Raw genomic sequence first — 10,452 nt, 5'->3', positions numbered from 1 at the left:
TTTTTTTTTACCTTCATTTTCTACCATTAATTGTATACAATCTAAATGAATTGAAAGAGACACTAAAGAAAGTAATTCAACTTAACAGATGATAATAAGTTTAATTTTTTGCTTGCTATTACTCATATTTTATTCAAAACTCTAAACCTGAAAAATATTAAAAAAATGTTAAAACAACATAATGAGTTGTTCAAGATAACACAATGCAACAATTACATATCTAAACTGAAATAAATCCAAGAAAAAAAATATAATATATATGTTGATTTTCTTAAAATGTTATTAAAAAACATCATACAATGATCTAAATCATGTACTTATGACATTTGATCAAAAAATATGTACAAATTTTCATATGTATTAATTTTTGCTTTACTTAACAGGTTGTAATATATTTATGTTTTAATGCAGCTCTTTTAGCTAGTACATCAGTGACATGGGAGTCTCTGGGGGGCTGAACCACTTCAAGAGTGAAGTAGGGCCGGACTGTCCATGTACATGGGCTAGGATTGCCACCCAAGGGGAGGGGCCTCCCTCCCACCACCACCACCACCACCACCACCACCCCTCTCCCCCCCCCATGTTATTAAAAAACCTCATAAATGTTATTAAAAAACATCATACAATGATCTAAATCATGTACTTATGACATTTGATCAAAAAATATGTACAAATTTTCATATGTATTAATTTTTGCTTTACTTAACAGGTTGTAATATATTTATGTTTTAATGCAGCTCTTTTAGCTAGTACATCAGTGACATGGGAGTCTCTGGGGGGCCCTGGGGGATGAACCGGTTCAAGTGTGGAGTAGGGCCGGCCTGCCCATGTAGATGGGCTGGGATTGCCACCCAAGGGGAGGGGCCCCCTCCCATCCCCCCCCCCCCCAAAACACCCAGTCATTATGTGCATATGAAGCCATGCATGTATTTATCTCTGTTAGTGTGCATTCATGCATCAATGCATCCTCCTTCCTTTCTCACAATAATCCTACTCTCTACAGAATTAACTTCTCTTATTTTCATTTTTCTCTGTAATACAATTAGATGTTCAAGAAATTGTTATCATAGAAGTTTTTTAATTATCAGGTTGCTCTTATGAAAGCAAGCAAAGATTTTGATTTTTTTGGTTAATCATAAATCTTAAATACAGCATATTTAATATATCCAACTCGGTGTCTACAGACAAGGTATTAAAAGATGATGGTTCAAAGAGAGTAAATTATATGAACGGAAATAAATTCAATTATTTATTATTTTCAGTCGAAAAACTAATATCAATATGAGCTAAAATGAGCATTCAACTATTTCTTAAAATTAGATACAATAGAACGACAAGGCAATCCTAAGATTATTTGTTGCAATAGTCTTCTTAAAAGTGGCAAAAATGATTTTCGAAGAGAATCACACCTCTTAAATTTAATTATGGTTTGTGGGGATCTAAGATGATGCAAGGGATTTAAGGGGTACAATCAGACAGCCATTGATGAGAACAAGAATGCAGGAAAATTAATTCAGTCAGCTCATTTCAAAATTAGACGGTGATGACCATACCCAACTATAATTATTTAATTGGTTTAAGCTTATAAATGACTTTTACTTGTTAGTAGGCTTCTTATTACAGAACTTCACCATCCTGCAATTGCATGCAACTGATCATATTCTATGAGCAAACTTTTTTTATAAAAAATAAATATTTAACCTTTCCCAACAATTTGCATAAAAAGAATGCAGTATGATTGGGGAAAAAAGAAACAAGTCTTGTGGCAACTTTACATCTTGCAGATGGAACAAAAGTTTAAATTCCAAATAAGTTAAAAAAAAGAATTTAAGAAAAAAATGGTACTCTATATTCTTGTCCCAATAATATTAGGGATATAACAAAAACATTGTCGGAAAAAAATTTGCAATCAAATATTTTTTCATAGATTCTAACAAAATTTTCACCAATCAGATGAAAAACAGTATTAAGCTTCTGTATTCAGCTACAATTATGTAACTGTATAAATGAATTAAATTTAAAAATCTTTTAGAGAACATTATAGGCTAAAATTTCCTTTTATATGAAAATTTCGTTAACCAAGATGATGGAAGCTGCTCGATTAGCTTTTTCAAGTTAAAACAGAGAAACGGAAATGGTAAGAAAGCTGATTTGCATGCACTATTTCCATACAAGTAGACATCAGAAATATTCAGCAATGCAAGGAAGGTCAAACGATGCCCAATTTCTCTATTTAATACTAAATGATATTATGTTCATTTTGAGCAAATTAGTCTTTTCTTACATTCATATTCAATAATACCAGACTCCAACCCATATACAAAATTTCAGATGGAAATGAAAAATGACGTACATAATTTTATTCAAATAATAAAAATATATGGATATGCGAATATTTCAAATAGTAGCATATCCATTTTTGTCAACTTTTAGACGGACTAACATTCCAAATTTACGGAATTTTGAATTCATATTGACTATTAAATAGATATCCATCAATGCGTTGATACATATTTCCAACCTATAACGCAAGAGACCTATATTAAACTTATATCCTCGTTAACATGCACAATATGGCAAGAAACTTTGAAAGGAAGTAATTGAAATTTTCTCTGATAAAAATTTCAGCTTGCATTAAGTCCGTGCAGGTTGCACAACACAAGTTAAGATATACAATTGAAAGGGCACTTGTAATGATTAACATGGAAAAGAACTGTTCTATCCAGTTACAAAATGCACTTCTTAATTAAAGATGCAATTATCGATAAATACTAGGTCTTGACAATACCCCTCACTTTTCTCCTCCATTCTTAAAATATTTCTCTATCAATCCTATCTGTGTGCAGAACAGTGACACACAAGGCTATAATATTTTTTTTTTTTTTTTTGGAACGGCTAGAAGTTTTTTCACCTCCTCTTATTCTACCATGGGACTATGAGAGAACTTCATGCAGGTCAATAAATTGACAAATCAGAGATATTTTCAAAATTTACCAATGGCATTAATTTCCTAAACAATGAAATTTACAGCCGAGTACTAAATTGGAATGCAAGAACTAGTTGAACAATTTAAACACCTGTTTGGAAGACAGCGGTTCATGATCCACATACATGGCAGCTAACTTCCGCCGCCCACTGTTATCAGCATGAGCTGCAATTGTAGCATAGGATAAACCTTTGCACAACTTCAGCTGCAAAACTTTGGCTTCAGAAATACTGATGCCAATTAATAGAAACATAAAAATCTCTTCTGCATAATTGACAACAGAAAGAACAGCAAACCTTATCCAATAAAATGTTCAGCAGAGAAGCATCATCAATGGCTGTAGAAGCTGATATCTTTGTGCATGTCCAGTGCATTATAATAACTTCCTAAACAAAGACAAAAATACTAAGAAATTTGAAAACTACTTTTCAAAGAAATTAACATATTTATATCTAAAATAAACATTTATGAAAAGCAAGTTATTTAATAAGATGAGATAAAATTATCAAAAACTCATTGAAAAACATGTTAGTCATGAAGTATCACAAAGCGTATAATTACTTGTGCGGACAAAAGAAGATGGGATGTGAAGCTCAAGATCCACAACCGTCAGAAGAATGAAAGCTAATTGTGTTGCAGCATTGATCTTTTACTTATAAGTGCTTACTTAAAGATTAGCATATACATTTAATTTTGGATTTATATCATTAAACCGGTGTCAGTAGTTGTAGGTATCTAGATAAAATACTCAACATGGAGTTCATCGGAGGAAAAACGCTATGCCCACAGTAAGAATATTTACAGTACATTCCATTACAACTTATAATAATACAATGAAACTTAATTGTACCATACATTATCAGTGAATCATAGAGAATGAATGTTCTTATCCTCTTTAACTTTTATATTTCAATCTATTCAAACTCTTCTTTCTTGGTTTCTTTAGTGTTCATCTAAAGTGGCTTACACTAGAAATACATTCAGTTTACTTCTGTGCAGATTTGAATGAATTTAATCTTTATCTGCATATCATAAATTTCAGCCTTAGTTTTAATTGCTTGTTAGATTTTTGCATGCGAGTTATATTCTAGAAATTTACTTTGTAATAGATTTTAATAAATACCTTGATATCTGAGTTATAGATTGCATTCATGACCACTTGACATTGGAATATGTATCAAGGCAGTCTATCTGATAATGAGCAGGATGACATCAAGCTTGGTTTGTATCAGTACGTAAAGTTGATACAACATCAACAACACCATATAAACTGTGAGCTTATTCATCCTGAGGCAATGATATTTTTAATTTTACACAACAAGAAGATCCAAAAAATTTTAATCATGTAGAAACATTCAAGCAGGTGCAAGCAAAAATATTATATTTTTAGTGGACCAGAAGAAAACTTTAGTCGTGCAGCAAAAATCATCAACTTGGATACTAGTAGGGGATCATAAACATGTACCACTTCCAATAACTCGTAAGTTCACATAGAAATAAAGTAGCCTATCAGAATTCTTAAAGAGCTAGTCAGTAGCATCTTTTATCCTCAATCATCTATGATGTACCTCTTACAAGTTGGTTTTCCCATCAACAGTTCAGCATTAACAATAATAAAACATTTTCATAGACTTAACTTTCGTCATTCAAATAGTGTTGAGAAAAATAAAGCTTAGACACAAATCAAAAAATAGAAGGGACTTAATGGCCAAACATAATCATGTTAAAATTTGGCTATATTTTTACCAGAAGTTATATGCTAAATAAACCAAATATGATTGTGCTTATGGGTCCAAATTGGATAAGGATGTTTTTCTTCATTTGACAAAGGAAAACAAGAGTCCAGAAACTTAGGCACGCATTAACATGGTCAGTTAGACCCAGTCCATATAAACCATAAATTTGAACAAAGAAGATCGAATCTAATGAATGGGAGAGGTTGTGCTCATGCAGTGCTATGAATATTTTCAAATTAATTTTTTGCAGAACCAAATAGCACATAAATCTAAGCGATACAATTATGTCCTTTTCGTTGGTACACACATTATTTCAAGCAGAAAAACAGCTAACAAATCATGTGTCAAAAACATTTTTTTTGCCAAGATAGTGCGCCTTCCACAGTCCTATCTGGATACAAGGTTCATAAGTTGCTTTTGAAAACTCTTTAAATATGATGGGCATTAAACTTCATTATTGAACTTTTAATCATCTTCACATTGATGGAAAAACTAATTAGTTTAGGAGATATGCTACCCTTTTTTGTTAGAAATATATGGTCACAATGAGACATGTTATTTTATAAGATCAAATATGCATACAATAACTCGATTAACAAGTATATTAACAATTTCATTTCAAGACAGCTTCAACTGAAGAAAACCTATAGATTAATTGCGGTATGAATTGCATCCAATTCTAGTAAGTTCATAATTAACACACTTTTTGCATAATTTGCAGGTCAATATTCATTAGCAACTTGTTGTAGCTAACAGTAACAACAACAAAAAGCATTTATCCCAATAAGTGGGGATGGCTACACGAATCCTTCTTCTCCATTATGTCCTATTGACGGTCCGATTTTCATTTAATTCTAATAAAGGCACAATTTAGAAGATTTTCAAACTAGGCACAAGAATTTTTTGATAGGCATATGATGATTGATTACCTAACCACGATGACTTCCTCAAAAAAACTCCTGAAAAATTAGTTTTAAGACATGACAGATATGAATCCTGTGGTAAGGGCCAACGCATATAAGTTGGATCACCAACGGATTATAGCACTAGTTCATCATAAAATTGGCTCAATTAATTGTATCATTAGCCTCCAATAAACCCCCTTACATTCCTTGTATCTTAGTCTGCAAGATTCACATCTGTGGTAGAATAAACACTCACACAAACATGACTCTAACTTTGGATTACCAGATCAACACTAAATGTGATGGTTTTATACAAATGTAAATTGTCAAGCGGTTCAACTAATCTCAGTCAAAACGTTACTTGGAAATCCGCTTGGAAATCAGCCCAATCTTATATTAGATTATCGCAATTTTATCCTGTCATGAGCCCAGCATAACAGATCTTAAGTCAATCATAAGGTACAATGATGCCTAGATAATAGGATGTTATATCAAACGGACAATGTAATATAAAGATCATCACATTTTGTCTTTCTTATATTCTAGACAAACCTCACTTTGATGAATGATAATTCCTCTTTCATGGATGTGAAATCCTTTCTTTGTAAAGCCAACAGAAGATCAAAGAAAATTGGGCCAACCGATTCATATCTTTCCTTTTTCCTTCATCCATTGTATCACTTTGATCCACTTCATGTTATTCTTATATTCTATTCGAAATTCGATTGTACACCATGATGAACATTAGCATAGGTACATCTAGAAAAGCATTAGGTTCAAGAAAAGCACCGTAAGTAACAACATAGCCTTTTTATTGCTTCGTTTACACTTCTAGGGCTGGAGTTTCCATTACCTACAAAATTTTGTTTCTTGGTTCCTTCAAAGTTCATCTAAAGTGGTATATTAATTTAGTTACTTTTAAATTGCTTGTGTGTAAACTAGCATACATTAAGGCAGTACTTGCATGCATAATATAGAAAATCTAATATTGCAAACCTGAATTTAATCATTTGATGCATGTTATTTGAATTTTACAATTTATTTTACACATACATCTTAACATCATCCTTCTTCAAGGATGAATCCCATTTTACAGAAAGATTTGTGATCAACAAGTTCTGACATACCAAAATATGTGCTTATTGTATAAAAAATGATCTTAATTTATTAAAACTAAATGAAAATATGATACTAAATAGGATGCAATGGAGAAAAAGGATTCATGTAGCCGGCCCCACGTAGAGGGATTAAGGCTTTTTTGTTGATGTTGAGTTGATGTTTTTGTTGTATAAATATGTGCTAATACACAAACTTAAAAAGAAGACAAAAAAGAAATTGATAAAAAATCAGACATTATTCTTAAGATTTGCTAAGAAAGAAAATTACTGGATTCAAATTAAGATACTCAGAGACCCTCAAAGCGAGAAGGTGGTTGTAGGAATTAATCAAACGCCAAATCAAAACTGGCGCTGTAAGAAGCTGAAAAACAAACACCAACAGACTATGTTTGAAAAATTAAAATATGGTTAGAATCATATTCATTGCAGCAAACTTGCACTTAGAAAACTGTGAAAGACCTTATATTGTTGGATGCTCAGTGGAATGCCAATTTCATGGTTCCGAACAGCATTAAGAACACGTAGAGTTTTGCACATTTCTTGAAATCAATCACGTGGAAACTGGCTGCGAGAAAAAACTGCAAATCATTTCCTATATGATTATCAACAATTAGAAAATCATGAGGATTCTCATGAGCTATTATTATCAATAAAGATGCATGATACGGGCTATCTTATTTGGACCGCCCAAAAAAATAAGTTAGGAATACCTACAAACATTCACCTCAAGTAAATTACAATAATATCGAGCCTACAGCAATCCAAAAAGATAATCACTAATACTCTGTATCCACATATATCATAGCTGAAAATATTAGATAAACAGCTGTGAAGTAAACAAAATGGAATGCCCCATACTGTCTGCAACAGTAACCTATACCGAAATAGATAGGATAGAATCCTTATGGCTTACTAGACAGTGATAAACTTAAATGAGATAGTTGAGCAAACTTTGGCTATTTCAGTATGCAATAAGGCCAGTCACAAAATTGTGAACAACAAATTTAAGCTGCATGCAACTGCTTAAAACAAAAATAAATAAAATGAGTTATTGAAATAAAAATTATGCATCAAATGCAAACTAAAATGGAATGTCAAATATATATATATATATTTCCAACAAATATAAGATTTAATAAAATGGAAGACGACATCACAAAGTTGTGATTTGTCAACCTTATCTCCTCTCCCCACAAAGTGAATTCATTCTCTGATGAAACATAGAGTGGGCCAGAACGGACTGGAAAGCTATCTCAAAAATTCAAATCAGCAGATCAAAGAGAACCCTTGGTAAATGAATTTCCACCTTAAATATTGCATTTTACATGACCATGCAATAGAAACATCTAAATGTGTGATTTAAGTATCCAACTTGCTGGTTTCAGGATAATTTATTTATACAATAGACCACCACAGCTTTCCAACCTCATTCCCTCCCCACATTTCATCTCTTAATCAGTAAACAAGAATATGCTTGTAGATTAAGTATTTGGATAAACTTGCATATACAACCTATGAAGAAGGAATAATACTTCAAGAGAATTGAGTAAGTTGAAAGAATTAAGAAGAGTTGCGTTCCAAAAAAAAGGCTCACAGTAATTGTGCGTTGTAAAAATGCACTGCTAGGCTCCTGTGTCACCTAAGAAAATATTATAGTTACGAGGGCTTTGATAGTTTAATCCTAGAATAAGTAATGGCAAATTATATGCCTTCAACATAATTTGTGACAATAGAATTCTAGCATCCAGGCCAGTCAAATTTTTAAAGATCGATGTAATTAGTAAAAATGAAATAATCTCCACTAAAGTTGAAAACTGCAAAGAAAAGGGGAGTGTAAATTTTTTTGTTAAACAGTGAAGGAGTTTTACTCAAATCTTGAATTGTCCGGCTTACAGAGTTCAAAATGATAGGATAGTCCTTAAAGCCAAGGAAAGTTTTGAAGTTTTCTACTTCTTTTCTCAACTGTGTAGTCATCCTTTTTTTTTCCAGAAGAGGTTCAGTTAAAATGATATACAGATTTAAAAGGTAAGAAGGCCAATTTATTGAAAATAAAACAGCAAATCAATTGAGAAGAGAAAAAAATATAAAATAGATATTGAACTATAACCTAAACAAACGCATAAAAAAAGGAACCCATAAGATATTTGAAAGGTAAATGAAAATAACGTTTAGAATGATGAAATCCAAAGCATGAATAAATAGGTTAAACAGCAAAAATAACCTGCAAAATGCACGGCCATAACTAGCAGCCCTTAGTAATGTACGTTGTCTAGACACATCAAACTCATGTCCAGCAGCATCTATACAAGCCTCAACAGCCTCAGGCAACGAAGCACGGATCATTCGCAAATTTTCATCAGCCTGCCAGGTATCAAAAAATAAATGATTCGAGCTATGGAACATCAAACTGGCAGTTAATCTGCCATATAAGTAGAATGGAAGAAATAAATATTTGGAGAAACTCTCTACCCTATCCAATACTAGTCATAAAATTGGATTGTTTAAATATCCATAAATTTCAATTTTTTTTTTTAATCTGTCAATGATATGTTTAACTAGAAGTGTGCATAACAGAAGTGTGCATAACCTTGAAATTTCTTTAGTTGGAAATATACATTAAATGATTTTGCTGAACCTTTAAAGTGAAACATCTGGATAAATATTTCTTGAATGTTCAAAGCATCCAAAAGTTTTGAGAACTCGCCATTGTTCACTAACATTTCATAAGAAATGCAGTCTAAATAATGCGAATTAAAATAAGTCTCACAAGATTAGCATAATTTCTAACACAACTCAAAATTTTTAAGTCTACTATCAAAGCTCACAAAGCATGTCAGACCTTTGCACAAATCAAGTTATGCATAACATAAATTACTTTTAAAAATTTTAGGTAATAGTTTTACAAAAGTACGTGCAATTAAAATAGGGCTTAAATTAGCTAGAATATGTGATATTAGAGTTGACCCAAACCACAACGGAAACACAAATATTATTTCTAAATTCCAAACATATCACAAAACACGATACGGGACAAAAAGAAAAAGACGACAAACAAATATGACAACATAAACAATAAAAGTCGTATGTGGGGGACGAAGAGGACGAAGGCTGCCAGACGGCGATTGGTGTCTGAGAAAAGAGGGTTGCGGCTATAGGGAGGTGGGGGGGGGGATGGGCAGGCGCCTAGCTTGGGACGACAGTCAAAAAAATAGCACAACAAAGTGAAGGCGTTGTGTGCTGCGATAGCGAAGGTGGAGAGTTGGGACAGTGAGGACAGCAAGGACGAGGCAGAGTAAGGCGATGGGGGCGGCTATAATTGAAGAAAACAATAGGTCCTTATTGTTCTAGGTGGTGGCAGCAAGGGTGGCGATGGTAACGGCGTCGAACCGCAGCTGGTGAGGTGCAGGAACGTCATCGAAGGCTGAATTGGTGGCTGCAGTGAAGGCCAAAGAGGTGGGGTTGTAGGATAGCAGTTGGGACGATGGATAGAGAGATAAATATCTCGGCTAGGTCGAGCTACAACCAGAGCACCACTCGGACCCATGGAGACGATCACCATCTCGAACAAGGGACAGTCGGAACACAACCTTGACGTCGGATACAACCCTCAAGAGGGAAAATACTCAGACAAAACTGAATTTGGATTTCATAAAACAGTCCCTTACCAAAGTCACAAGAACTCCTATTTATAAAAGACTTAACTCAAG

At 33.1% G+C, this 10,452-nt stretch overlaps 1 protein-coding gene across 1 annotated transcript in view; it reads right to left on the bottom strand.

Annotated features, from left to right (window-relative positions):
- Nucleotides 1-10,452, bottom strand: part of LOC110024282 (protein VACUOLELESS1-like) — a 48,513-nt gene that overhangs the window by 18,887 nt on the left and 19,174 nt on the right. The window contains 5 exon segments of the mRNA XM_020724163.1: nt 3,078-3,191; nt 3,283-3,372; nt 7,014-7,106; nt 7,205-7,310; nt 8,967-9,106. Coding sequence (XP_020579822.1) covers nt 3,078-3,191; nt 3,283-3,372; nt 7,014-7,106; nt 7,205-7,310; nt 8,967-9,106 — 543 coding nt within the window.

Source organism: Phalaenopsis equestris, unplaced genomic scaffold (genome assembly GCF_001263595.1).
Source record: "Phalaenopsis equestris unplaced genomic scaffold, ASM126359v1 Scaffold000002, whole genome shotgun sequence".
NCBI lineage: Eukaryota > Viridiplantae > Streptophyta > Magnoliopsida > Asparagales > Orchidaceae > Phalaenopsis > Phalaenopsis equestris.
Note: the sequence above shows the minus strand (reverse complement) of the source record. Positions and strands in the feature narration are given on the sequence as shown.